General features: G+C 30.2%; 1 protein-coding gene across 3 annotated transcripts in view; it reads left to right on the top strand.

The window, feature by feature from the left end:
- Positions 1 to 13,615: 13,615 nt before the first annotated feature.
- The window catches only part of LOC117171367 (ras-related and estrogen-regulated growth inhibitor-like), a 177,963-nt gene continuing 164,011 nt past the window's right edge, over positions 13,616 to 27,567 (top strand). The window contains exons 1-2 of one of the 3 annotated variants that reach the window (XM_033358616.1): positions 13,616 to 13,665; positions 17,317 to 18,450. In XM_033358616.1, the coding sequence (XP_033214507.1) occupies positions 18,390 to 18,450 (61 nt within the window). In that variant the 5' untranslated portion in view covers positions 13,616 to 13,665; positions 17,317 to 18,389. Of the gene's footprint in view, positions 13,974 to 17,316; positions 18,451 to 27,567 lie in introns of those variants that run through there. The other 2 variants (XM_033358615.1, XM_033358617.1) reach the window with 2 other exon arrangements.

A 27,567-nucleotide genomic window follows, 5' to 3' on the forward strand; every position in this document is an offset into this window, starting at 1 on the left:
TTATTTTTAACAATATTCTTTTAGAATAATGCTGGAAAGTTCCAGTTTTTCCTAAAATTTTTCACTTTTTGTCCATTTTTCAATTAGAGTAAGGTGTCAATTAATGCAAGTTAACAAACACAATTTTGTCAACAATTTATTATTGTTTATAACTAGCTTTTCTTTGACTTTTTAGCCAGAGATAAATAAAAATAATATAAATGTTTATTAAAAGAATAAAGCTTTCTAGCATTAAAAGTTGAAGACATTTGGAAAAATTTTGGAAAAAACGCAAATTTCTACTCTATTCTAAGAGAACATTACTAAAAAACAATAATAAATTATTTAAACAATTTATACAAACATCCAGTTATCAGTATAAAGTAGTATTTCATGTATAAGAAAAATCTGTATTAAAAAAACCGTTAAAAAATAACAATTAGCGCCAAAAACTCGCCAACCCCAATTGGTCACTTATGCGGTTTTTGGTATCCTAATTCGCTACCGCAGTTTCGTCATTTTTAGACTTTTTAAAAATTTCTTTGTGGATTTTGAAAAAAATTAATTTGGTTAAAAAGTTCTTTTAAAGTTAGAAAAAAGTTATATATATTTATAATATTAGTTTTAATAATACTTGACTTTTAGGAAAATTTTCGAGTATAATATACGCGCAAAGGATTAACAAAAGAAATTAAACAAAACTGCTTTATTTTATGATTTTTATATCAAACAAAATTTCGCAAGAAGATAAATTAGAATTAATATTCAAATATCAGTGTAGTTACTCCTCTCGCCACTAGAGGATTATTCTCGATTCTCGTTGACTCATCGATTCAACAAAGTTTGGGATTTTGCTGCTGGGGTGTGAATTTCTCTCGTCCTGTATGACACCTTGTATTTTTATTAATTTTATTACAAAAAACCCCTATTCTCTTTCAGCTCAAACCTTAATTTCTTTGATTTTCATAACCAAGGTCATTTTTTGTTTGCAAAAATAATACGTATATTATTAAGCGTTAGCTAATATTCGTACAGGAAGAATTGGCCTTTCTTACTAGTAGCGGCATGCAGGACACTTTTAATATATAAGGATCATTTTGGAAATGTCTCACTAGAATGGTCCGACACTACTCAGGAAGTGTCCTGTGGAGTCCCCTGGCAACTACGGATACACACCTGTCTGCAGCAAGGAAATAGGGATTAATTAGATCAAGTTTTTTTCTTACAGAATCTTAACGCTATTCAATTCAGTAAGTTTATTACAAAAGAAGCTTTAAACGAAAAATAAAAAAGCCTATTTAAAACACAATCGAAGAAAACGCAATGAAGAAGAAACGAGAAGAAATGAATCAGCGAAACATTCAGCGAGAAAAATGACATGCTATTAGCGAGATTTTCAAAAATGAAAAAGACACAATTAAACAAGCTAAGATTTAACACAAGATAACCAAAGTTCCGAGTTGGATAAGTTGGGAAGATTTCTTAAGATCCTCACAAGTCTGCTCCTTAAATTCCTTGAAGCAGTTGGATGTCAGTTTGGAAAGAAAGTTCCAAGACCTGTTGTAGCAGTGACAAAAAGACCATTTTTTAAATTTCTTAATTTTATATTGTTTGAATTTTACTAGAACAATATTTAATAGAAAAGTAAACTAACCCTACGCACCACATGAGCGGAACGCTTACACTACTACGTGAACGTAAAGTGACTACATAGTGACCTCGTTCGCTGGGTTCGCTAAGGGATATTTTTTTTCCTTTTTCGCATTTATTGCCAATTTCACATAGAAAACAATGCTCGTTTTATATTTTTACAGATTTGTATTTATTTGTTTGTATTTATTCATGCGTTAAAAAATTAAAAGCTATGCGCGGAAACCCAACACAGCTTTTAATTCTTAATGTTTTAACACATGAATAAATACAAATACATAAATATAAATACGTAAAAAGATAAAAAAGAATGGAACCGTCACGATGTGGTCAGTTTCTGGTCGCGAAATTGCGCAACCTTTCGTTTACGCAGTCCGCCATGGTCGTTAAGATACTTAATTGCAGTTAATGTTTATTGCGATATTAATACATGCATAAATTTATACAGGGTGGTCGTAAGTCAGGCAAAACTAGGAAATCAGGAAGTCAGGTAATTTTGTGAGTCAGAGGAAGTCAAGTACTTTGAAAAAATGGTTTAAACCATGGCAATTTTTTAAAGAAATACTTTAAGTAACTGTCAGGAATAATCAGGGCTGCCACTGAGTTGCTTTTAGTCTCTTTCCTACCAAATGATTCTTCATTCACTGTTTTAAGATATTTACTATATTTGTTTTTTTTTCTCAAATAAAAAGATCAACTTAATCACGTTTCTTTCAATAAATTAACCCAGGGATTGACACTATTAAATTTATGTCTATATAATATTTCGCAATTTTCTTTAATTCTTTTTAAATATTTTAGGGTATTAAAAAAATTCTTAAAACTTTTGTAGATTTCATTAAGTTGACGAGATTCCAAAGATGTTAAAAGATTTCAGGTGATTTTTAAAAATTAAATGGAATTTTTAAGACTTTTAACATTTTCAAAAGACTTTACAGAGGATTGGAAATGTCTTGAGGTATTCTTAATAGCTTTTAATAACTGTAAGTGATTTCAAAGTTTTTAAAAGATTTTAGAGTATTTTTAAAAATGCCAAGGAATTATCAAGATTTCAAAAATATATCAAGAGATTTGAAGATTTTTTAAAGGTTTTGAAATAGTTTAGGATATTTTCAAAGATTTTATGGAATTTTCAATTGATCTCAGTAATTAAACAGAATTTCAAATGATTAAAAATATTTTTGTGTATTTTGAAAAATTCAAAGAAATTTCAGTTGATTTTAATAATTTAATGGGATTGGGAGGATTTGAAATATTTGAGTGTATTTCAAAATTTTCCAAGGCAACTTCAAGAGCTTTAAAAAGTATCAATAAATTGCAAAAGATTGCACGCGTTTTCAAATAGTTTAAGGTATTTCTAAGAATTCTAAATAATTTTTAAGGGCGTTAAAAGATGGCAAGGTTTTTAAAATATTTTCAAGATTCTGAAATATTTCAGTACATTTGCAAAGATTTCAAAACAATTTCAACAGCTTTACAAATGTCCAAGGGATTTAAAAAGATTTCAAAGAATTCGAAATATTTTAGGGTATTTTTAAAGTTGCAAAGAATTTTCCAGTGTTTTAAAATATATCCAGGTTTCAAAGGATTTCTAAAGATTTGAAAAGGTTTGAAATATTTCAGAACATTTAAAAAGATTCCGAGAGGTTTAATAAGATTTACAAATATTCGAAATATTTTAGGATACTTTTAAAAATTGCAAAGAACTTTTAACAGCATTAAAAAAATGCCAATAGATTTCAAAAGATTTTTACGGATTTTAAATATTTTAGAGTATTTTCAGAGATTAAAAGGAACTTGCAATTAATTTCAATAATTGAATGGAAATTCAAAGAATTTGAAATATAATAGTCACTTTCTCGGTTTAAATAAAACAACGAATTAATCATTTGTAAATTTAAATTTGAATTTGTCTTATTCCGCTTCTAAAATATTCGATATGAATTTAAATATTAATGAACAGGGACAATGAACAATGAGACAAAATTCAGGGAATTTTGATATTTAAGTTTGATACAAAAGTAAAACATAAAGCCATACGTATTATGGCCGAATGAAAATAGTGAAATTTACGAAATGTGAGGGCCATTTTTTCAAGACAAGTTATATTGACTTCAAAATTCTCTAAAATTTGACCAAATATTTTAGTGAAAAAATATATTTTTCAATTCTTTAATCAAAATATCGATTGAAGAAATTCAACCAATATTTACAATAAATAGTTTTTTAAAACTTCTTCATTTTTTACTAATTAAATACGAAATATGCGTTTTAAAACCAGAAGCCCTCCGATTATTTTCATCTTAAATTGTTTGTAAGATGCCATCTTACCATAAAAAATAAAAAATACCATTTACATTGAATTTTAATCTAAAATTTTTTCAGCCGCACCGCGGTTCGTTTTTAAATTTATAAATCCAAATTTTTGAAAAGCCAAAAGGTTTTTGCTTTTGGAGAAACAATTATAGTGCATTTTTGATAAGTACACAATTTTTGTTATTTTTTCATTTAGCGGATTCCAAAATACTTACTTTTACTTAGCTAACTTGTTTCGATAAATAAAATATAATATTTATAAATAAAATTAAAAAAAAAAAAACATTTTAATTTTCTTTTCCGTCATATTTTTCTCTTCCGGTGAGAAGAATACCTAACCTCATTTCCTCGAAAAAGTTGCCTCCTAAACAAAATGTATGGATTTTTGCGTCAACAGGTTGTAGTATTCTGTATTTTTCTACAAAAAAAATTATCATTTTTTATAGAAATAAGTATACATTTTCGAACATAACATAACATTTCAGAGTAAGGTTTTCATTATAAAATTTGAGTACTTTTCAGATTTAATTTACGGTTACAAGATGCAAATCCAAAAATGTAACTTGAAATGGACGAGGAACATTTTTATCCCTTCGTAAATATTGAGAGTGCCTTATGGAATCATATAGTGTCAGACAGACAGGTAATTACATTAGCTCTATATGGTGCCACAGCAGGGTTTAATATAAAATTAATTAATTACTTTATGGCTATGCATCAGGATCGGATTATTTTGCAGTGCCTTTAGCAAAATAAATATTATTTACTTACTGAACTTTATTTTTTATTATATTATTGTATTTTTTAAACCGTATTTCTGACTTCGCAGCCCTAAATTTTCCCGAAAGCTTGAAAATACGGTGATTTTTTTTAACAAAAATAGGAGAATAATAGGGAAATACATTTTTTAAATAAATCATATTCAGGTACCATTTTCCTAATATTTCAGGTCGAAACACATTGCATTATCAACAAAATAGTGAAAAAGTTGAATATTCAGATCAAAAGGACGACTTTCTGTAAGAGTTAAATTTTCTACTACGAACGCAAGATTTTATAGTCTAGACAGCACAAAATTCAACTAAATTGTTTAATTTCATTTTCAACGAAAAATTTAATTTTTAACTAAATAATTAAATTTTCCAATAAAAAAGAAGAAGTTTCAAAGAAGAAGAATTTTTTACCAGATAAGACGAATATAAAACAAAGTATGTAGTTTAACTTTCAACTAAAGACTTCGAATTTGAAGCAAGTAGTTAACTTTTCAACAAATTAAGATTAATTTTCAACAAAAAATGCCTGATAGTGGGTAGTTCAATGAAAAAATATTTAAATTGTAAATAAAAGATAGTTTACGTCAACCAAAAAGACGAATTTTTAACAAAATAGTTAAATCGTCAACCAAAAAAGTGCAATTTTCAACAAAATAATGAATTTTCAACAAGGAGGCGCAACTTTCAAATAAGTAATTGAATTTTCAACAAAAAGATGAATTTTTGAGAAAATAGTTAAATTTTAAACTGAATGCTTAAATTTTGAACCAAAAGGGATTAATTGTAAACAAAGAATATAATAGCAGACTTTTCAATTAAACATTGTTAATCTTCAAATAAACAAGATGATTTCTAACAAAAATTAATTTTTCAATTTGAAAGCACGAATTTTCGATCCAAAAAGACCAGTTTTAACAAAATACTTGAATTTTTGACCAAAAAATATGAATTATGAACCAGAAAAATAAAAGTAAACTTTTCAATTAAAAAGGAGTGATCTTGTAACCAAAAAAGATAATTCTTCCGCCAAAAGTTAAATTTTTAATCCAAGAGTTGGATTTTGAATCCAAAAGGATGAATTATATACTTAGAAAATTGAGTTTTTAATGGAAAAGATTAATTTTCGACCGAAAATGTATAATTATTAACGCTCCAAACACAAAATATATCAATTTTAAATTAAAAAACACTTGAATTCAAACAAAATACGAATTTTCAACAAAATAGTTAAATCTTCTACTAAAAAATTAAAATTTTCAATCAGAAATAAGTCGTCGGCCAAATGAATTAATCTGTTACAAAGTAGCTAAACTTCAAAAAAAGTAGTGGAGTTTTCAATAGTAAAAGATTACTTTGTAAGAAATTAATTGAATTTTCAAAAAAATAATGAGATTTTCAAACAAAAGAGATGAATTCCAAACGGAAAATATATCAGTAGAATTTTCAATAAAAAAGAATTTACTTTATATATCCAAAAAGATCAATGATTAACAAAACAGTTGAATTTTCAACAAAATAATTAAATTTCAGTAAATTTTTACACGTGCCGAAAACTGCAGCTATTTATACCAAAATTTTGGTAGACACTTCAATCAAAAACAATTGACTTTTAAATAATATAGATGACTTTTTTTAAAAAAAAAAAAGAATTTTCTATCCACGGAGGCGTTTGTTTAATGAAAATGTAGAATTTTCTACCTATAAAAATTAGTTATCAATAAAAAATGTAATATTTGATAATTTCACCAAAACAATTTTAATATTAAATAAAAAAGTTTGAATTCCAAATGAATATAATTAAATTTCAAAATGACAAACTGTCTATCCAAAAAGACGAATGATCAACGCAACATTTAAATTTTCAAATAAAAAAGATGAGTTCTGAACCAAAAATATAATAGCAGACTTTTTAATTAAAAAGATTCAACTTTTAACAAAAAAAGTTGGATATTCGGTTTGGGTGCCATTAACTTCATTCGTATTTAAGCGACAAAAACGAGGAAGAGAGGAAATAGGGACAGTTTATTGAAAACAGAGGAAAAAAGAGGAATGCTTGAAAATAGGGGAAAAGAGTGACCAGCCTACAGTATATAATGATCCTGCAGTAGATAATCATTAATTAAAAATACTAATGGACGGTAAACAATTAATTTAATGCAATTAATAGTTGAGGTACGACATGTGTTTATATATTAAAATTATAATTGATTCTTTAACTTATATTTGTACTTATAATTAAGAATTATCTAGTGTAGGATCATTATTTACTGTAAGGTGGTCTCCCCTATTTATATAAGTTTATCTATCTAGATCCTAGATAGTTCTAATAGTTATAGAGCGATCACCTTTTTACCATGTATGAACTTCACAGTAGATAAAGCCAGTTTTTGTCAGCCGGCCGGTCAGTCATGAACCATACACGTACGTGGCGTTGTATAAACAAAGAATCAGTCCGGGGGAAGTTACGATAACAAAATCATTATACTTCCTTTACTTTGCTTCAAGGTGTATCTGTATTTATAATTTGTATCGATCGAATTGATTTATCTCTGAGTGCAACTAATTATTATACTTATCGATTTTGATTATTTCGTCCCAGACACATTGGCATAATGAATCTGATTGTATAATATTTTATATTTTGCATTTCCTGGTATTCCTTTCTGACGATAAAGAGAATTTTTAAGGAACTAAATCAGTTTTCACTTATAAATTATTTGTGATAAAAATGTAAAAATATTATTTTATCTTTAAAGGCTAAAGATTATTTGCTAAAATAGCCATTTATCTTTACAAGAATGGCGACTAAATATTTATCCATAAGATTGTTTGAAGTACTGAAGACAATTTCTGCAGGGAATTTTGTGATAATAAAGTATCAATTTATTAATAAACCTTTTTTTTCACCTCACTGTTCTCTTCTCAGTTAAGAACTTGGCAAGGGGAATGAAAAAAATATAAAAAATATGTTCTCTGATGCAAATTTTGTTACATGAAATAATCAAATATTGAAATTATTATTAACCTGTTATTAAAAAAGACTGCACTTTTGTTTAAAAATTTGCATCTTTTTTAACAAATCGTCCAGAAACCATGCTTTTGTTGTCGATTTTTATTTCTATAAGTTATATTAGTCCTATTAGCAATTTTCTAAATTACACGTTCAGACAATAACGCCATTTTTGTAACTTTTTAATAAAAGAAGTTACTCACGAATACTTGAATCAGAACCTGAATCATTTAAATAATTGAGAAGCCAGTACTTTTCTTCCGTCTTTTTCCTTAAAAGATATCTTTGAAGGAATTAAGATTGTTCCAATAATTAAAAAATTACAACTAGAAATTTTAGTAATCCCGCAACTTATAAAAAAAACCATATGTGTAACAAATAATAATGTTTGAACAATCAAAATTAAACTTTCACACATTTTTTTAAAATAAAGGCAATTTTAATGTCAGCAGTTGAACTGTTATAAATGATTTCAAAGATGATTTTATTAAAAATGTTTTAATTTAAATAAAACTAAATTGACTTACTGATAAGGTACTATGAAGATGGAAAGACATATTTTTGCAAAAGTACCTAAAAAATCAGTTATTTAATGAATTTTATGTGTTAAAGAATTTCTTTCAAATCTTATGTTTTAAAAAACTTTCAATTTAACGATTTTAATCAGTGATGGCTGAATTTGTGAAGGAAAAAATTATCTAGGGTTTTATAATATTTAATTTAAAAAAAAATTAATTCGACAAGTATAGTTATTTACATATATAAAATGTTCATTGATATTTTTGTTTGGAATGATTTTTTTCATTAAAATATTTATTAGTATTATTATTCATTGAAATTTCGTGTAAATGACAAAAAATATGAGAAGTGATATTTTAAAAATTTTGGCAATGATAACATTTCTGAAATAAACAATTTTAGTAATATATTTTTTCAAGTCCTGCCTTATCCTTATGAGCTTCAACCATAATGCTTAAACTACACGTTTTTTAACTCAACGTTTCTTTGTAGAAAGCATCTTTACATGAATGATTTTTCAATAACTTTAAAGAAAATTTAAAGTCCAAGAGTTATTTTTTAAATATAAATTTTTTTCCTTTTCAAAAATTGTATGCAGCCTGGTAATAAATGGACTTATCTACTATATAGTTCATCATGAATCGTGCGAAGGTGTGTCCATAGAACTACAATAACTCTTTTGTTTTGCAGGGATTTTCATAATATTTATTTATAAAAGCAGGATTTGTGGAACCGCTTAATGAAATTTTCTAATAATAGAAAAAAACATGAGATCATCATTAGGGTGGCTCAAACACGCTTTTTTTCTTTAGAGGCCAACGACCCCCCCAATTTCATTCCAAATCCGAAAAAAGAAATTCCCTAATTTTTATTTTATTTTTTTTCGATTTTAACAGGTGCCGCTTTTGAGTTGAAGTTTCCCGTGTAAAATGCATGGAGAAAAATCACGTTTGGGAGTTTTTGGAATAAGTTTTTAGGGTTTGAAAAAATGTGAGGGAAAAGTATGGGGGCCTGTTGAGAATTATGCAACGAAGAATTCTATGTATGAGACATATGGGGTTGACACCTCTAGCACACCCTCACGAGTACCTGGAAACTACCCTTAAAACAAAAACTATTAATTCTTCATGAAATCGACCTTATGAGCACTGTATTCTCGTTTTTTTTACTTAAAATCATTGCTATTGGTCTAGTAGCATATTTAGTATCATTGATTAATTAATTAATAGTTAATTATATAAAAAAATGAAAGTTTTTTAAATATTTTTTTCTCCAAAATTTGCTCCCCCCTTAAAATTATTTCTATTAGTCTATTGGAATATTAATATTAACTAATATATTAACTAATATTAATAAAAACATTTGTTTATTAATTTGTAATTGTTTAATCAAATGTAATTTGTTGGAATAGTTTTTTTTGAAAATCCGTTTTCCCCTGCAAATTAAGGTCGATTTCACTAAGAATTGACATTTTTTGTTTTAAGGGTAGTTTTCAGGTACTCGTGGGAGTATGTTAGGGGTTTCAAAACCATATGCCTGATACATGAAATTCTTCAGTGAATAATTCTCCACAGGCCCCCATATTTTCCCGTCACATTTTTTCAAACCCTAAGAAATTATTCTAAATACTAACAAAGTGATTTTTCCCATGCATTTTACATGGGAAACTTCAAGTCAAAACCGGCACCTCTTACAAAAATTAGGGAATTTCTTTTTTCGTATTTGGATTGAAATGGGGGGGGGGGGGTGAGCGTTGCGCTCTAGCATGCAAAAAAATTTTGCCATGTATTTTTGGACCAACCTAATGATCATAACTTTATATAATAAAGGCAGCCAGATATATTTTAATATAAAGTAGAAATGCCAGTAATAAGGGTCCCAATAATCGTGAAACTCGGTTATATATTAAATATATTGTTATAAAAGATTTGTTAAAAGTAAACCAGATAACAAGCGGCTGGCGATAGGTATATATGCTTGTGCAATATTTCATAATTAAAAAACGGGTTATTCACTGTTTCCTTGATAAGATTTTAGTTTCTTTTTCGCATTATTAAATAGAATTTATCACTGACAAGTTAAATTTTAATGCTAAAAAGATAAAAATTTCAAAGATCATTGAATTTTCTACAAAAAAATTAATTTTCAACCAACGAAAATGACTTTTCTACTACAAAATACAAATTTGCAATGCAGAAGGATGAATTTGTAACAGAACAGTTGAATTTTTGGCTAGAAGAGATAATTTTAACAAAAAACTTTAATTTTCAAAAGAATAATTAAATTTTTAACAAAATGGTGGAATTTTTAACGATATAGTTGAGTTTTGAAACTATAAGGATGTATAATCTTCAATCAAATAATCACATTTTTAAACAAAAAAGAATAATTTAACCGAAAATAGTTGAATTTCCAACTAAATAGTGGATTTTTAATGCCAAAAAATAAATTTTGCAGAAGATTGTTAAATTTTTACTAAAAGGAAACTTCATAAAAAAAAAAGATTAATTCTCTACCCAAAAAGCCGAATTTGTAATAAAAGAGGATTTCAAGCTACAAAAGTAGAGTATTTTAGAAAAAATCGACATCTAAACCGGTAAAGATGAATTTTCAACATAAAATTGAATTTTCAATCAAGAGAGGTGATTTTTTAACTAAATATGGGAATTCTAAACTAAAAAAGATAATTCTTTAGCTAAAAAAGGAATCAATACATTTATTTAATTTAAAAACTTAATTGTCTAAATCATCTAAAGTGATCATCTAAAGTGATGAATCTATTTAAAAAAATTAATTTTTAACAATAGAGCTTAACATTCAACTATATAGTTGAATTTCAATTAAAAACATGATCTTTTAGTCTAGAAGATTGAACATCTACTAAAAAAAACGAATCCTCAACTGAAAAAGATCAATTTTAAACCTAACATTTCAATATTTGAGTAGAAAAGCTACATTTTGAATCACAAGTTAAATAATTATATTTTCATTTGAAACAATTAATTTGAAACCAAAAATGAATTGAATTTGTAACAAAATATCTCATTTTTTACTAGATGAATTCAGCACCGAAAATAAAATAGTAGAATTTCCTACCAAAATTAATTAACTTTGAACTTAAAACAATTTTTATTTTCTTATCCGGTTCGTCAAATTTAGTTCGAATTTATTCGAAAATAATAGGAAAAGTAGAAAAAGATAAATGATTTAAAACAGGGGAAAATATAAATTTTCTAGAAAAAGGGAAAAGAGGGAAATGGAGGAAAGAGTGTGAAGTCTTAAGTATGAAAGTGATCTTTAAACATACTAATTTATTACTGAGCTGTAACGTTGCAGGGCCATTTTTAGCAAAATTCACAAACTTTGTTAAAATGTATCATCAGCCGTAGTTTTTAGCACGACTCCCTTCCTTATTATGGTTTATAGTATACGATTCTCTTGAATCATAAAAAAAGTATTTTGTCCAATAGACCTAAAAACTTTCGACTAGAAATGCTTGAAGATTACCGTGCCCCTTAAAAATTAGTCTCTCACTGTCCCTACTGCTCTCCCTTTCCCTAAAACTCATTTCTTTACTTCCTCTTCAGTTCCTCTCCCCACCCTACTTTTCCCTTATTTCTGCCCTCTTTTTACTTACCCTTCCCTCAAAGCCCCTCACTTCCCTTTCCAACTTCAACACCCCTCACTTTCCCTTCCCTCTCCTACTCAATTCCACTTCTCTTCTGCCCTTCACCTCTATTGATACACATCGAGCGAAAGATACGATAAACAGCCGATTCGATCAATCTGCTCTCTCCATCCACGCAAACTTCTCGTCTTGACAAAGATCGCGCACGTGATAGTATTTTTGAATTACAAACTTGCGAATAAATCAAACATAATGAAAAAGATGCAGATAAAAAGAGATATTTCGGGTTCTAATCGTGTAAATTTTTTTTTCGTAGTTTTTTACATTACGAATTCATTACAATTTACAAATTCGTAGTTTTTACTCCATTGGAACCCGAAATATCTCTTTTTATCCAAATAAATCATCGTGAAAGAATTAAATCTATTATAAAAAGTTGCAGAATAACTAAGATTTTGATTTCCGAAATTTGAACGGTTAATTAACTCCTTCTAGGGGCTTAATCGACTTGATTAACAGCAAATTTGGATCTTTGCGAGAAATCTCAACTGTCGCACCGAATAGATCCGGAATTAACAAACGAAGGAATGATCATTTAAGAAAGAGCAGCGAGAATTATCGTCTCGCTATGCATCACTTCTTACCACACTTCCCCTACTTCTCTGCTCCTCTACATTTCACATCTATTCATTGTCATTCTCCTCCCACTACTTTCCCTATTTTCTCTTGTTTCCCTTCTCCTCAATTTCCTACTTCCACCAACCCTCTCACTCCCCCTTCTCCCACAATCCCGCTCCTCTTACTGCCCTTATAGCGCTTTCCCTTCCTTCCCTTTTCGACTTTAGCACCCCTCGCTTGCCCTTCCCTGCCCTACTTACCCAAAATTCTGTACTGTCCCTAACCTCAATTCCCCTACTTCTCCTCACTTCACATCCCTTTATCTTCATCTCCCCACCACTTCACCTAATTACTCTAATTTCCCTTTGCCTCAAATTCCTTATACTTTCTCACACCCTCTCACTTCCCCTATTTCTCCATAACTTCCTCCTCTTTTCTTCCTTACCCAAAATTGTGCTCCTCTCACTGCCCATACATCCTTCACTTTCCCTCCCTTTCCTCACTTTTCTACTGCCCCTCAACTCAATTTCCCTATCTCTCCCCACTTGACATTTCTTCCTCTTCATTCCTCCACCACTTCGACTAATCACTCTAATTTCCCTTTGCCTCAAATTCCTACATCCTCCCACCCCTTCACTTCCCCTACTTGTCCTAACGTAAAAAAGGTAAAACGGACGGACATTCGACCGAAACCATAAAGGTTACTGCTCGAGGCTACGAAACCCTAAAATTGATGATACCTTCATGAAAATCGAAACTAACACTGCACCATTCCCTTCTCAATCCTCGTCTACGAGCCCCAAGAAATGTGGCCATTCATGTGAATATTTTTGTTTACACCGAATCGTTCACGACCCATTCGGACTGGCCAATAGCCGCGGAAAAAGGGCGGCGCGGGTAGATGTCGGAGAGCAGTAATAAAGCCGCGGGCGCAATATTAATACAGCACGGTCATGCCTATGTGCCTGTATTATATGTGCAAGATCTTGCGATCGTCTGTACTAACACGCCTGCATGTGGCTGGCTGGTTACCTGTTAACACGGCAGTCAGCTTGTATCGTGGCGCGGTACCGCGAGTAAAGCGTGTAGCCAGTAGGTAGTGCATATTAGGCAGTGCACGGTCTCGAATGCGAGCATTCGCCGGCGAGCGCTCAGCGCGAGTGGTACGAATCGTATGTATGCGTGCAGCAGTCGCCGCTCTTTTTAAGCTATCCGGCATCTTTCTCATTCAGGGAATCCCGAATTTCCCCTAATTTTTCGTGAAAACATCCCTTTTCAAGTGAAATCACCCTTTCCTCTAAAATTCTAAATTTCATCCTGCCAACATTTTGCACATCTGCAAAATTTCGTTCAAGTGACATATTTTACATGACAGTTTATTGAAATTGGTGTGTGCACACTGGATTACGATTCGCAATCTGTGATTTTTTTGTGTCTCCTGATCTTCATATGAAAGAAAGACATTTTCAGATTGACCGAGGTAAGGTTCAGTTTGAACTTCCCTGGAAAAGTTGAAAGTTATGCCGGTCACACACTTTCAGAGATCTTGTCAAATTGAGAAAAAATAGGATGATTTCTGGATTTTTGATGATTCGATAAGTGACGATTTTCAGGTACAAGTTTCAATGAATCTTTTAATTAAAACGTACGAGTTGAAAATCATATAGTCTCTTCGAGTGAGGAAATGCTGACGGACTTGCTCTTGTTGTGTACATTTTTGTATTCTCTCATAAATAAACTTGGGTATTGAAACTTTTTGTATGGTTGGATACGTGCCGCGGAATTTTCGCGCAACGATTGAACGCTGCGTAATGGTTTTAGGATTCTCAGTATTTTCAGACGAGGAAAAACGAGCAGAGAAACAGATAAATTGGATGATTAAACTACCGCTGAGTGTCACGTGTACGAATCATTTCCGCAAAACAAAGATTTATTCAATTTGATTAATTGATTAAAGGAAAAAGATTTACTGAAGGCTTTAATTTTAATGAAAAAGGAGATGTTAACTGTTTTGAAATCCGAAATTGTTTACAGTAAAGTGGTCAAGTTGAAAGAACGACCTTCCGAGGTCGGGAAAAGAAAAACAGAGCACACCTGAATCATCGAAAATCCAGCTCAGAAATTTAAATAAAGACATTTTTCTCACAAGCTTAATCGAATCGAACTCTGTCAATCTTCTTATTATTTTTCTTTTCAAATTGGAATAAAGATGAGAGATCCTATCCGATTATGTTTAACACTCGAATTTAAGCCGATTGCTCTCATACACCTTTCTGACAACTGCACAATTGATGTGTGCAAAAAAAAAAAACATTCTACAAAGTTTAATTGGTAGGATTTAATGATTATTCTTGGGCGATAACGCTGACATAATTTCGCGAGCTGATAAAATTTGCTCTTTCCCACCTCTTCTTTTTGCGGTAAAATCCTTCTGGCAAGTGAAACGCAATTAGATATCATGATTCTGCTAACTTGTTTATCAAATTGTCTACTAGAAGTCACGCATTTGAGAGTCATAAATTTTATGCTTAAGAATCTAACAATTCATCTAATGCTTGGGATAGAATAAAAATTCTCTGATTCAGAAAATTAGATCTTGCTTGAAAGAGGAAGTACGATTTGGTGATCTACATTTCTCCATGTGTGAATGATAAATGACTAACTATTTTATCAAATTGTGATCGGTTTTCAATATGGTTGGTGCAAGTGTTACGTGTCTCCTATCACAAAACAATACTGAATCGTGGATCATGATTAACTTAGAAGCTCAGGAGACTGTTGATTCTAGTTGTTGAACCTGTTTAATCTTTCTTTAGCTGTTTGATCTTGCATCTTGACCTGACCAATCTCAATCTTCCTAATCCATGTGTTCAACCTGCCTAATATGGCGCAAAAACGACAATCAAATCTTTTATGTTGAATTGGTAAAAAAAGATTCTTCACTGACTGAAAGGGATAAACATACTAATGGGTTGATTTATAACTGTTAATGATTTAGAATTAAAATTGGATATTAATATGATATCACCACTTACCTAATTAAAAAGTAATCTATTAACATGAATAACATATGTAAGAAAGGCCATGTCTAGGTTCCTCGAAATTCGCTGAGCAAAGAACAAGTATTTTCAGTGAGCCCTGGGAAACTAAAAAATGTGGCTAGGTTCATCGAAACTTGGCTAGCACACCAAATATTTTCGGTGTCCCTAGATACTTCGATAAATATATACTGATGTTTTGAGAGACATTACACCAGCTGTATTATAATTTTCAAGTTAAATGTTCAAACATTTTATCCTGAAAAGCAAAAAAATAATTGCATTATTTTGAATTGGAACCATTAAAATTTTAAAATACGTTATCTAAACCTATATTTTGAAAATGGAATTTTTTAAAATGAATTGCCAAAAATTTCACAATTTTAACCTTATAGCGATAATAATTTAACTAATTTTCATTTAAGCATTAAAATCCAAATATTTTATAAATCGGTTTAGTTATTTAGTTATTATCTGAAATTTTTAACATTAAAAACTAAGTGCATCAATGATAAGACTTTTTAAACAGAAAAATATATTTCGAATTATAATTGATGTTGATTTTTCACTATCTATGGTCTTAAATCAATATTTCAAAAATATTAAATATTCTGTCTTTAAGTTACTAGGTTGGGCAACGTTTATTTGATAGTTGACAGCAATAAAAAATTATCAATGCAAAATTCTCGACCGTTAGGAATTATAGTTTTTAAATAAAAGATTTTAATTCTAAACTTAAAAACCTTATGGAATTGTCTATAATTTTAAATTTGGAATCATTAAAGTGGATAATCATAGAATCAAAGTCGTGAAAGTATTCAAGGCAAATAAAAATTAAATTTAAAAAAAGTACGATTCTTTAGAATTCGGACACAATCTACAATAAATAACAGAAAAATGAACATTCTCTGTAGGAAATCAATTAGATGAAGGTGTTCAAGAGTCAAAAGCAAATTATTTGTTTATCGTGAGGTAAAAAAATGAATTGAAATCAAACCGATTTTTCGCAAAAAATAAATGTTCAACTTTAGTAAATTTTTAAAGCTCATCGAAAAAGAAGTTTATCTGAACCGCAAAATTGTTTGAAAAAACCTAACGATATTAGCCAAATCTTTCAAATAGAGATATTTGCAACATATTTTATTTCAACTATTATTATTATATAAAAAAGGTTAAATTTAAATAAAATAAGCGAAATTATAGCAAAACTTGTTTTTAAATTTGTAATCTTTATCAAAACTTGGATTAGAAATTATGTAATTTTTCCATATATCTTACTAACCAAAAAAACTCTACTTGACGTCTTAATTTCGCATTCAAACACAAAAATCTCTTTTTCAAATATAATTTTGTTTTTTGATTTGTTAATTCAGGGTTTTTCTCTTGGGACTATACATTTTTCCGTACTTAAAATTCTTTGGAATTTATACCGTTAATTTTAAGTTAAATTTTGTCATTTTAAATATTGCTTAACATTTTTTAAAACAAAGCCTAAGAAACTTATAAATAATTTTACAACATACAAAAATCATCCTCAATTTATTTTGATTACCTGATGAGACCTTTAACACTAATTGGAACTGCATGCCAATTAAAATTCCAATGTTAATTCAAAAGATCTTGCTGAACTTTAATACGGCTTTCGAAGATCTTGAAATAAAAGCTCGCGCCTTTGCCTGAAAGCTGTGGAGAGTGATTGGTATTTTTATTTACGTATCGAGCTATAATTAACCCATAAATGTAGTAAAACGGCATTACTCGAATCGTTTTCCTTATTATGCGCAGCATTCTGCAGCCCCACGTGTCGACGCATCTGTCGGTACTCTGTCGCGACTGCTACCACCACCACCAGTACTGTCATCATCGAGTCACTTACTCCCGGATAAGTCCCGAGGACGCAGAGAAAGTGAAGTGGTCGGTCGAAGAGAGAACTGGAAGCGTAGTCGAGAGCCAAGTGGCGCCTCACAACTTCGAGTGGTTGCTCTTGTGCCTTCATTACGCGAATTCCTGCGGCTATCAGTAACCCTGGAAGTAGCTTATCCTGAAAACTAGAGGACGAGGACCTCTGGATCGGCAATCCTAGACTACTGGAGAAAAACAATTCAAAAAGAAGTTCTTTAATGAACCATCCCAGAAGAATCTTGGTTACCAAGGAACAATTAGGGGATGATGTTACCCATTTTCATTGAATAACCAGCGGACACTTCAAAGTCTTTCTGAACATTCCTGAATCTAATTTGGTCTTAACCGCGAAGTGCAGAAGTGATTTTCGTGGATGAAGCTCGTGAGGTAATTTAGCTTGCAGAATAATTACAAAGCGGTTTTCTGCCATGGAAAAAAAGAAGTTGTGATTACTCGCTCAGATTCTGGTCTACGTTTGGAAACCCTTGGAAACCGCGTGTGCCACTTGTTTACACTATATTGCTTCCTGGCTCTTGTGAGTAATCTCTTGGGCTGAAGACCGAGAATTTTGCGGTGGACCGCGAATGACCACGGCACCGGTTCCTGGGAAGGTTGGAGAACGGCTGGGACCGGAGCTGGAGGTAAAAGGGAATCCGATCCAAGTTAGATGCAAATCGGTGACAATTGGCGCGTATTGTCGTGTTTGTAAACACTTTTATCAAAGCACGGATCTCCTAGTGAACAAGACTCGGTTTACCTATATCGTTGAAGTGGGTCAGTGTCCTCCTCTCGAGCACGTGCGATTTTAATATGTGAGTGAGGATCGTGGTCGATGATAATAGCCGTTTTGTGAGAAAAGGCCAGCGTGAAAGTGACCAGTGAATCGGATGAGCATCGAGGACGGATAATGTGTCTACGTGATTTCAACGTCACCTAACGTTTTGCCCTGCCGGCTGATGACAAACGTCAACAGGATCAGGGTGGTCGTCCTCGGCGGCCCCAGAGTCGGCAAGTCTGGTAAGATTCATTTTTTACTATTAAGGCAGGCATCAATTTTAGTGTTTTTGAATTCAGCCATGCTTTTTCTATAGAGAACAAAAATTGGAAACAGTGATGAATCTAAGCTAAAAGAGGTGTCAGATTGATAAAGGTTTAGGAGCGTAGTATTGGGACAGTGGTATTGGAAGAAACGTATTGGGCCAGTAGTATTGGGAGAGTAGTATTGGGTGATTAGTATTGAAATAGTAGTATTGGAAGATTGGTATTAGGTGAGTAGTATTGAGAATTCAGAAAAGAATTGACTCTGAATAAAAAAGATTCGAAGAACGTTTAAGGTATAAAATTTGGTATTTTTTATTTAGCCATCATTTTTATGTTAGCAAAGAAAAAATAATTAGAAAAACTTTGAGTCCAATAGAAAAGAGATGACCATGGTGGCCGCTAAATCGAGAAACAGGGAAATAAGAGTGCATTTTTTTTCAAGAGGAATTTTACAGATTTTTAGCAAAAAGTCTGCCCAATCACATGATATAATGCAATTTAAAATAAGACTGATTTGAACTTTTTTCAGTTTTAATTCCAATTACAAACTCTTTACATTCTTAAATCATTCTGTTTACTGCGCAAAATATTAAAATCTTTTATTCAAAAAACTTTCAAATTCTTTTCAAAATTCATTTTTATAGATTGATAAGGAGATGATCAGAGTTGGGATTTTATTTCAAGTCTCAAAACTTCCCTTTACGAAAAGATTGACCTTCAAAACAAAATGATTCAAATGTTAACTTCTAAATTCCCATGTAAAATGATCTAAATATAACATGTTTAACATTTTATTTTGATACAAGGATTTGATTTTTTTCTTGAAATTCCATCGGTTGAAAAATTGAATAAAGCTTTCAAAAGTTGAATTTTTAACAGTTGAAAATTCGATTGTAAATTTTCTTTGCTTAGTAAGTGTTTCAAACAATAAAAAATGTGGAAAAAGTAGATATTTTTGTAACCGTATTACCATTGGCAAATATTCTTTTGGCAAATTAATAGTAATCCAATTGAATCTCAAATAGGGAATTTATCAGATTTAAACAATTAAAACTTTAAGCGTATCCTTGTTGAAGAGTTGAAAACTAAAAACTCACGAAATTGAAAATTTTGGATAAAAAAGGTTTTAAGTTCATCAACTATTATTATAAATTAATTAATTATTTTTAAAATGGAACTGTAGTTCGAGTATTAAAAATTTATCAATAATTAACTTTACAATATAATTCTAAATTTGTTCAAAATTAAAAAATGTACAGATTTTGACGTTAAAAATTAGATTGTTTCAATTCGAAAGCCTAGGTGCAGATGGTAAAACCTGGTTGAAACTTCATAAAATAATTTCAATTTTAAAATAAGTAAAAATATAATAGATTCATATCAATAATGATCAGTCTGAACTAGTTCAAACGACGAATTTTGATCGTTAATAAATTTATTGATTAATTCTTTTAATTAAAGCTATTTAATTTCAAAAGCTATTTAATTTAAAGCTATTTAATTTGAAATTGTTCTATTGAAAAGTCTTAAAAGCTTCCATTGTATAACTGTAAATTGTTGAGCATTTGAATTGAAAGTGTCTGAACTTAAAATTGCTTGAGCTTTAATTATAAAAGTTTTAAATTGAAGAGAGTTCCACTTTTAGTATTTCAATTTGAAATTCAGTTTTAAATACTTCAAATGAAAAAATCTACAGCTGTAAAAGTTTGATTTTTTTTTTAATTTCAAAGAGCGTAACAAATTTTTGCAAGTTAAGACAAGACTGGGAAATGATTTTTGAACTCAGCGTTTTTTTCAGAAACCATATTTTTTTGGTAGTTAATAAGTGCATTTAGTGTGCATTTTTCAAATCTAAAAGGGATTTATATATATATATTTTTTATTCTGCATTTTTTTATTTAAAAATAATTTTTTCTCGGCCGACTAAGAATGGCTATATCTACTGCAAAGTTCAACGTATATCATGGGGCGTGTATATCGAACTATAATAACTTTCTATTTTGCCGAGGTTTTTGATAATATTTTTTTAATAAAAACAAAAGTTGAGGCCTTTTTAAATAAAATTGTATGTTTTAATCTAGTAAAACATGGCTATAGTTTTGTATGGTGAAGGCTGATATATATTTTTATTGATATATATTTATCGTGAAACGTCGATATAACTTAAATGTATTGTTAAAACATATATATTAACGATAAATTTATTAACAAAACTCATCCATTTATAGTGCACATTTTATAGTATCAAATGAAATATCAATTCAATTAACTGATCAATGTAATGACTGGAAAACAATTGAATTGCTTTCAACATTCCCATTGCTCAATATAAACCAATCATGGTTCAATATAGAAAATGTCATTAACTTAGATGAACCTAAAAAATACAAGAAAAAAGATTTTTTAAAAACGTCAGTAAAGTGAAAACATAAGTGAATTGCACTTTGCATACTCGTTCGAGTTTTTAATTATTGCAATCAACGTAAATTGCACTCTTCGTAGCATATCTCATATAAACTGAATTTTCTACTGAAATTAAAAACGTTTTCTCAACTTTGTATGAAAGACATAGTCGTAAATTGAAACTCAAATGAGAAAAGGAAAAAGTGGGCCTTTTACCATAATTTCTGTAGAATGGAACATGAGAAATCTTCCATTAGATTGTCATTAAGCTTAAAAATTAATTATTTCGGTTTTGTAATTGCGACTCTTTTTTATTCTATATAGCATTCGTGATGTCTATATGCTCATCTGAATCTCATACCCATTATCATATTTGAAATGATGCATAATTTACAAACTGATTTTCTTATTCTATGAAATGCTTAATCGTTTCTCATCTAACTTTCGATTAATTGGTCATTGTGTATTGTTCCCTCTGCTTTATAAATGATAATCTATCATTCTATGACTGATGCAATCATGCAATTGAAACAAAAGAGATGTGTCATTTATGGTAAATACTTCAGGAGATTTGAGATTAGCATTTCGCCAAATTTGTGACATAAAGTATAATTTGCGCGTAATAATCAACGATATCGAGACGGCAGAATCATATCATTAATTATTTCCATGAAATGAGAATCTCTATTGAATTTTAGCGCACGAAAAAATTGCATGAATATTATATTGATGTTGGATTTATCTTCTACTTCTTGAAATTTGGTAACAGTAGCTTATATCAAGTTGCGAAAATGAGATAAGTAACACCTTGCTTTTGCAAGATTTTGTAATTTTAGAAACCGATTTGCACTAGATTAATCAACGTTAATTAGCTTTCTGTTTACTGCGATCGTGATAGATTCAAATGGCTAATGAAATTAATCTAAGATTAAGAATCTTTTGCGTGACTGAATTCGGGCAAGAATTACGTTTTTTAATCCGAGTTGTATATAATTTTTGATCAATTATATTTTTATATTTTGATGAGTTACTAATTCTGTTCATAAATCTAAAATATGAAAATGATAATTTTACTCAAATTGTGCTTCATTCAAGAAAATTTATATCGAAATAATATCGTATGTGCATAAGTTATGGTTTGAAAGTCTTATTTAAAGTAACTAATAGGTATCGTAAACAATACTTGATCAATATTTCGAAATATTTTTATGCAAATAGTATCTGTATAAAAACACGCCACTATATTTTAAAGTTGGCAATTGAAAATTATTTCTTTTCTAGTTAAATTCCAGTGGGTCACTACATTTACTGAAATCGAAAGCTTTCATTTTTTTGTTTTTCAGATTAAGAGAAACTATTTCCTTTTCAAACTGCTTAAGTTTTATAGCACAAAATATGACTCGTTTAAAAAATGTTATTTTATTTACTGCAGTCATTTTAGTGCAGTTGAATTTTTACCTTCTTCGAAATATCATGAATTTAATACTCGACTTTCTAAAATGCAAGATTATTAAAACTTAGTTTTGTTTTCTGAATGTATTTGCATTTTTTAATTTATTTCAATTTGCTAATAACTTCAATTTGTTTAGTAGAATATGTGAGAAAAAATGGAAAGCAGGAAAAATAAATTCTAGTTTCCGTGTTTATAGAATTTAAGGTTTCCAATGTTTGATTAGAGCTCTTCTGAATATAAATATAGATGCTTTGAAATACAAATCATAAGAAAAGCCGGATGGATGCTATGGAAAAGCTTAAATTTATTTGTTTATTTTCAAAATTGACACGATATGTTGTTTCTACTGAGGGTCGCTTTTAAAAGTTTTCTCATTTCTCATTTCCAATTCTCATTTCAAATAATTTAATTTTCAAGTTAAAGAAATAAATTTTTCCCGCTGACAGTTACATTCTCAACAAAAAATGTTGAATTTTCGACCAAGTAAGCTGACTTTTCCATCATAAAACACGGATTTTCAATCCAAAAGAACGATTTTTTAACAAAACATTTGAATTTTCGAACAAAAAGATGACTAATAAAATATTTCTATTCTTAAAATAAAGATTAAAATTCAATCATAAACAGTAACTTTTTCCACAAAACAGTTCAATTTTAAAGCCAGACGAAATTTTTGGAAGAGTGTTTCATTTTTAAATTAATAAGTTGAATTTTCACAACAAAAAATGTTAAAGCTAAAAAAAAAGAATTTTCAACAAAAGAGTTAAGTTTTCAAGCTAAAAAGTCGAATTTTTTTAGAAAACTTTTGATTTTTGAACCGGTAAAGATGAATTGTCAATTAGAAACCCAGTGGGCACAAGCGTTAAAGAACATCTTTAGAACGGCTTTAAAATGTCCTAAGTCAGTCCATATAACGTTCCATATAAACATACATTGTTCCAGAGACATTTTAAAGACGTATTTCGAACATAAAGCGTTTTTAGAACATTATTTGGTCTAACTTATGCCAGTTTCTAAAACGTTCAAATGACGTCTTTTGACATGTACGTCCAAAAAACGATTTTAGGACGTTCCAATTACGTTCTAAAATGTTGTGCCCACTGGGAAGTTAATTTTCAATTAAGAAAGATGAATTTTTAAACAAAAGATCGAATTTTCGTCTATAATATAAGTTTCCAACCAAAAATAAAATAATTAAATTTGTGGTTAAAAAAAGTAGCTGAAAAAAACAAGTTTTTAACTAGTCGACTACCGCCTGAGATGATTTTGATTTTAAACCAAAAACAGTTGCATATAACAACAACGAAATTAATTTTCAAACAAATAGTTCGATTTCCTACGCAAATAATATGATCTTTTACCCAAAAGAAAAGTATTTTGCAAACAAAAATTTTTATTGTTAAGTCAAAAATACAAGTTTTCTATGAAAAACGTAGATTTGTAACCAGAAAATATAAATTTCCAACAAAAAGTGAATTTTTAACAAAATAGTTGAATTTTCAATAACAAAAATGAATTATTAATTAAAAATATCCATTTTTAGTTCAAAAAAGTAATTTCCAACTGAGAAAAAAATAATTTTCAACCAATGAGTTTGATTTATATCTAAAATTATGAATATTTGAAAGAAGTGGAGTGAAATTCAACCGAATATGGAATAGTTCTATTTTCTGTGGAAAATATTAATTTTAACTAAAAACGAAACGATGTTTCGGCAAAATGTTCAAATTTTCAACCAAAATAATAAAATTTGTAACTTAGGGGACGAATTATGCATTTTTCAACACAATAATATACATTTTCATACAAAAATTTACTTTCAACTAAATATTTGAATCTTCAACTAATAAAGATCAATTTTCATTCAAAAACGGAATAGGTAAATTCTCAGATCTAAGAATTAATTTTTAGGAAAAAAAATAATTTTCAACCAAATAGTTTATTTTGCAAAACAAGAAGATGAATCTCGAGATGAATTTCCAATTCAAAAGGATAGATTTTCTACCGAAAAAAGACAAATGTTCAACAAAAAGGTTGAATGTTCAATAAAAAAGGATTACTTTGTAACAAAATAGGTGAATAATCAACGAAATAATTCAATTTTAAACCAAATAGTAGGATTTTTAACCGAAGAAGGTGAATTGCGAACGAAAATTAAGATAGTAAACTTTTCAACAACAAAAAATTAAAAATTAACCAATAATAGTTGGATTTTTTCTTGGTTTTTATTAACTCAACGAGAAAAATAATGGACAACAGAGGGGCCTGAGTAAAAATAATTCATCTTGGTTAAGTCTTCGTCCAATACATAGCCAAGACATAGCCAAGACGCTTTGCAAGTCTCGCCCTTGGCCGCGAGCGAGAATTTATTTATAGTCTTCAGTCGTAATTTTTCGTCTCCAAGCCGAACTCAAGGACACTGACAACAAAAGGCTCTAAAGACCTCCAAGGGTGAACACTAAATCGCTTTAAATTTTGCAGAATGTTTATATTATTTATCCAAATGGTAATTATTTTATATGCATTAATAATTTTGTTTAGCTGCAATAATCATGTTATTTGGATGGCAAATATAAAAATGTTATCCATTTTTTCCTATAGCCAACCGTTCACTAGATACTTGTAGAAAATCACAGTTTTAATCTTTTTACGGAAAATTTCATATGCCTGTAGTTTTTGGAGACTGAAAGGTCCCGAATTTTTAATGTGCAAATCAGTTATCATAAAATTACAAGTTTTATCGGTCGTAAAATTGTAATCCTTAGCAGATTTCAACTGTTGGGCCCGCACCTAGCTACCTGATTCCTGGAAATCGCAGGCCCTGACGGTGGGGTCCATAGTTCGTAAAGGTCGGAGTATGAGGAGAAATTAAATTGACAAAGAAAAAGTTTTGTAATTTTGACCTTGGAAAATATTACAGCCCTAAATTAGTAATATAACTTTCTTTAGAAAAAATTCATTTTACTTTTCAAGACTTGAAGTTCTCGTCTTAAGACAAATTCATCTCGACTGGTCTAAAGATTTACAATAGAACTTCTCTTCTCAAGACAAGTCCACCCCGACTTGTCTTCAAAACCCGTTGTAAACCTTAGTCATAAACTCAAGACCTACGTTTTCGACTACTAAGTCTCGCCGCTGGCCGCCAGCGAGACATAGCCGTCTTGTAGAGGACCGCAAGACGAGCCAAGTCGAACTCAAAACGAAATATTTCTACTCGGGGGTATACGGGAAAGAGTGTTGAATTTTCATCCTAGGGTTCCATCATTCGAGTCCTTGGAATATAAGGTGATTTTTTTTTACATTCTTAAATGAATTCGTTTTACTGAACTGCATTTGAAAGTTTCTCTACAGAAAACACTGAGGGTACGAAGCGTAGCAGGGTAATAGACAGCTGATTATACCAAACTGAGGTAAACTTTCTGCAGTGAATCGCTGACCATTACGTTGGAGACCGCTAGAGACACCACGTTACAGACCTTCAACCATGGACAGTTTACCTCATTTGGGAGTAATCAGTTGACTGTTACCCTGCTTGAACGATTACTTGCAATGCTTCGTACCTCCAGTTTTTTCTGTTTCCAAATGTCACATTGTCTAAGCTTTACGCATATTTTGCGGAATCTTTGCCCAATTGATTTTCTTCGTATAAAACTTTTCTTCGATTGAACGTGAGTATAAATAAATTGCGATTAATCCATTGACATTTTTTTCGTGAATGGAGGGAAGGTATAGTACCGGGAGAATATATAAGACTAGCTATAATAAGGACGGTTCGAGGACGTTATCGGATATCAGGATTGCTGGGTTGTTTGCTGGTCCACGAAATCCCATGAAGCTGGTCATGGTGCTCAGGTACGAAAGATGTGGACATCCGATACGAACATGGTGTAGGTACCTACTCAGGGAGTACGAGTACCAGTACGAGTACGTACATTCAGCGGCTTTCCTTAAAACGTCCACGTGGATTCTTCTTTATCGCTTAACCCTCAACGGTAGCCGACTATCCTATCCACCACACATGCAGCTATGCCATGGGATAATTCTTCTGCCTCGTTAAATAGATCCCACTAGCTCGCTTCTTTTCTCCTAAGCTCCCTTACCTGCTGGAATCATGCAATTTACTGCATTTAATACATTGCCGAGAGTAGTCGATTCATTCTTAGAATTAAAGCCATTCATTTATCATCTAATGAGGCAACTCATTAATTGATAAATTCCGGATAGAGGTCTCTAGAGTTTTTCACTGATTTTATCGTTCAAGTTAAGGAATGTTTTGTGAATTTTTAGGGTTTCGTAGTCGACACCGGAAACTCTTACGATTTTTTTTAAATTACTGCGTGTAAAATTCCTAACAAACGTAAGAATTCCGATTTTTGATTTTGTTTATTTTAAAGACATTATATTAATAAATACGTGGAAAAACGGAAAAATTTCATTATTATATTTTTTAAAGCTGAATTTCTTCGTGAAAATCCATTCATAAACGATCAGATGTTCGTCCGTCCTTTTGTTGTTTACTATGCCTGGCTCTTACAATATTTGTGCTATAGAAAGAAAATTTGGCATAGATTATAATAACCAACCACAGTTTACTAAAGAAAATTTGTTTTTAATCTAATTATCTATTCTGTTTTTTATTAGTGGCTAACATCTAAGAAATAGTTCGAAATTTGGATATTTGGCTTTTTAGACCCCTCTCCTTTTATCATCAAGAATTCTTCTTTTTTTTGTTATTGATGTTTAAAAAGTAGAAAATAAAAAAAATTAGCTTTTTAGACCCTAATGCTGGAAGTTTGTCCTTTAGTACGATTTTCCTCAGGGATGGTTGTATTTGAAGCTTTTGGCATGAAATATTCTTCTTTTTTTCTTATTAATTGAAAACTGGGGAAATAAAAAAATGTCGAAATTTATTTATTTATTTTCCTTAGGCCCGTTTGCTAGAAGTTTGTATTTTCGTACGATAGATGGCTCCATTTTATGCTTTTGATATAAAGAATGCTTTTTTTTATTATTGGGTTGAAAATTTGGCTTCATAGATCTTTATGCTGAAAGCTTTTATTGCAAACCAATTTTCGTCGGTGATGGGTCAAAATGAAGCTCGCAGCAAGTAGAATTGTAATAAAAAGAAATTCTTCTATGTGACATTGTTTCATATTATTTTTAAAAAAATAGGAAGGTTTGGTTTTTCGAATCCTGTAGCCTGATTAAAAGTGATTGCTGACGTCTTTAGCTTGATT

The sequence above is a fragment of the Belonocnema kinseyi genome, chromosome 4 (assembly GCF_010883055.1).
Source record: "Belonocnema kinseyi isolate 2016_QV_RU_SX_M_011 chromosome 4, B_treatae_v1, whole genome shotgun sequence".
NCBI classification, from domain to species: domain Eukaryota; kingdom Metazoa; phylum Arthropoda; class Insecta; order Hymenoptera; family Cynipidae; genus Belonocnema; species Belonocnema kinseyi.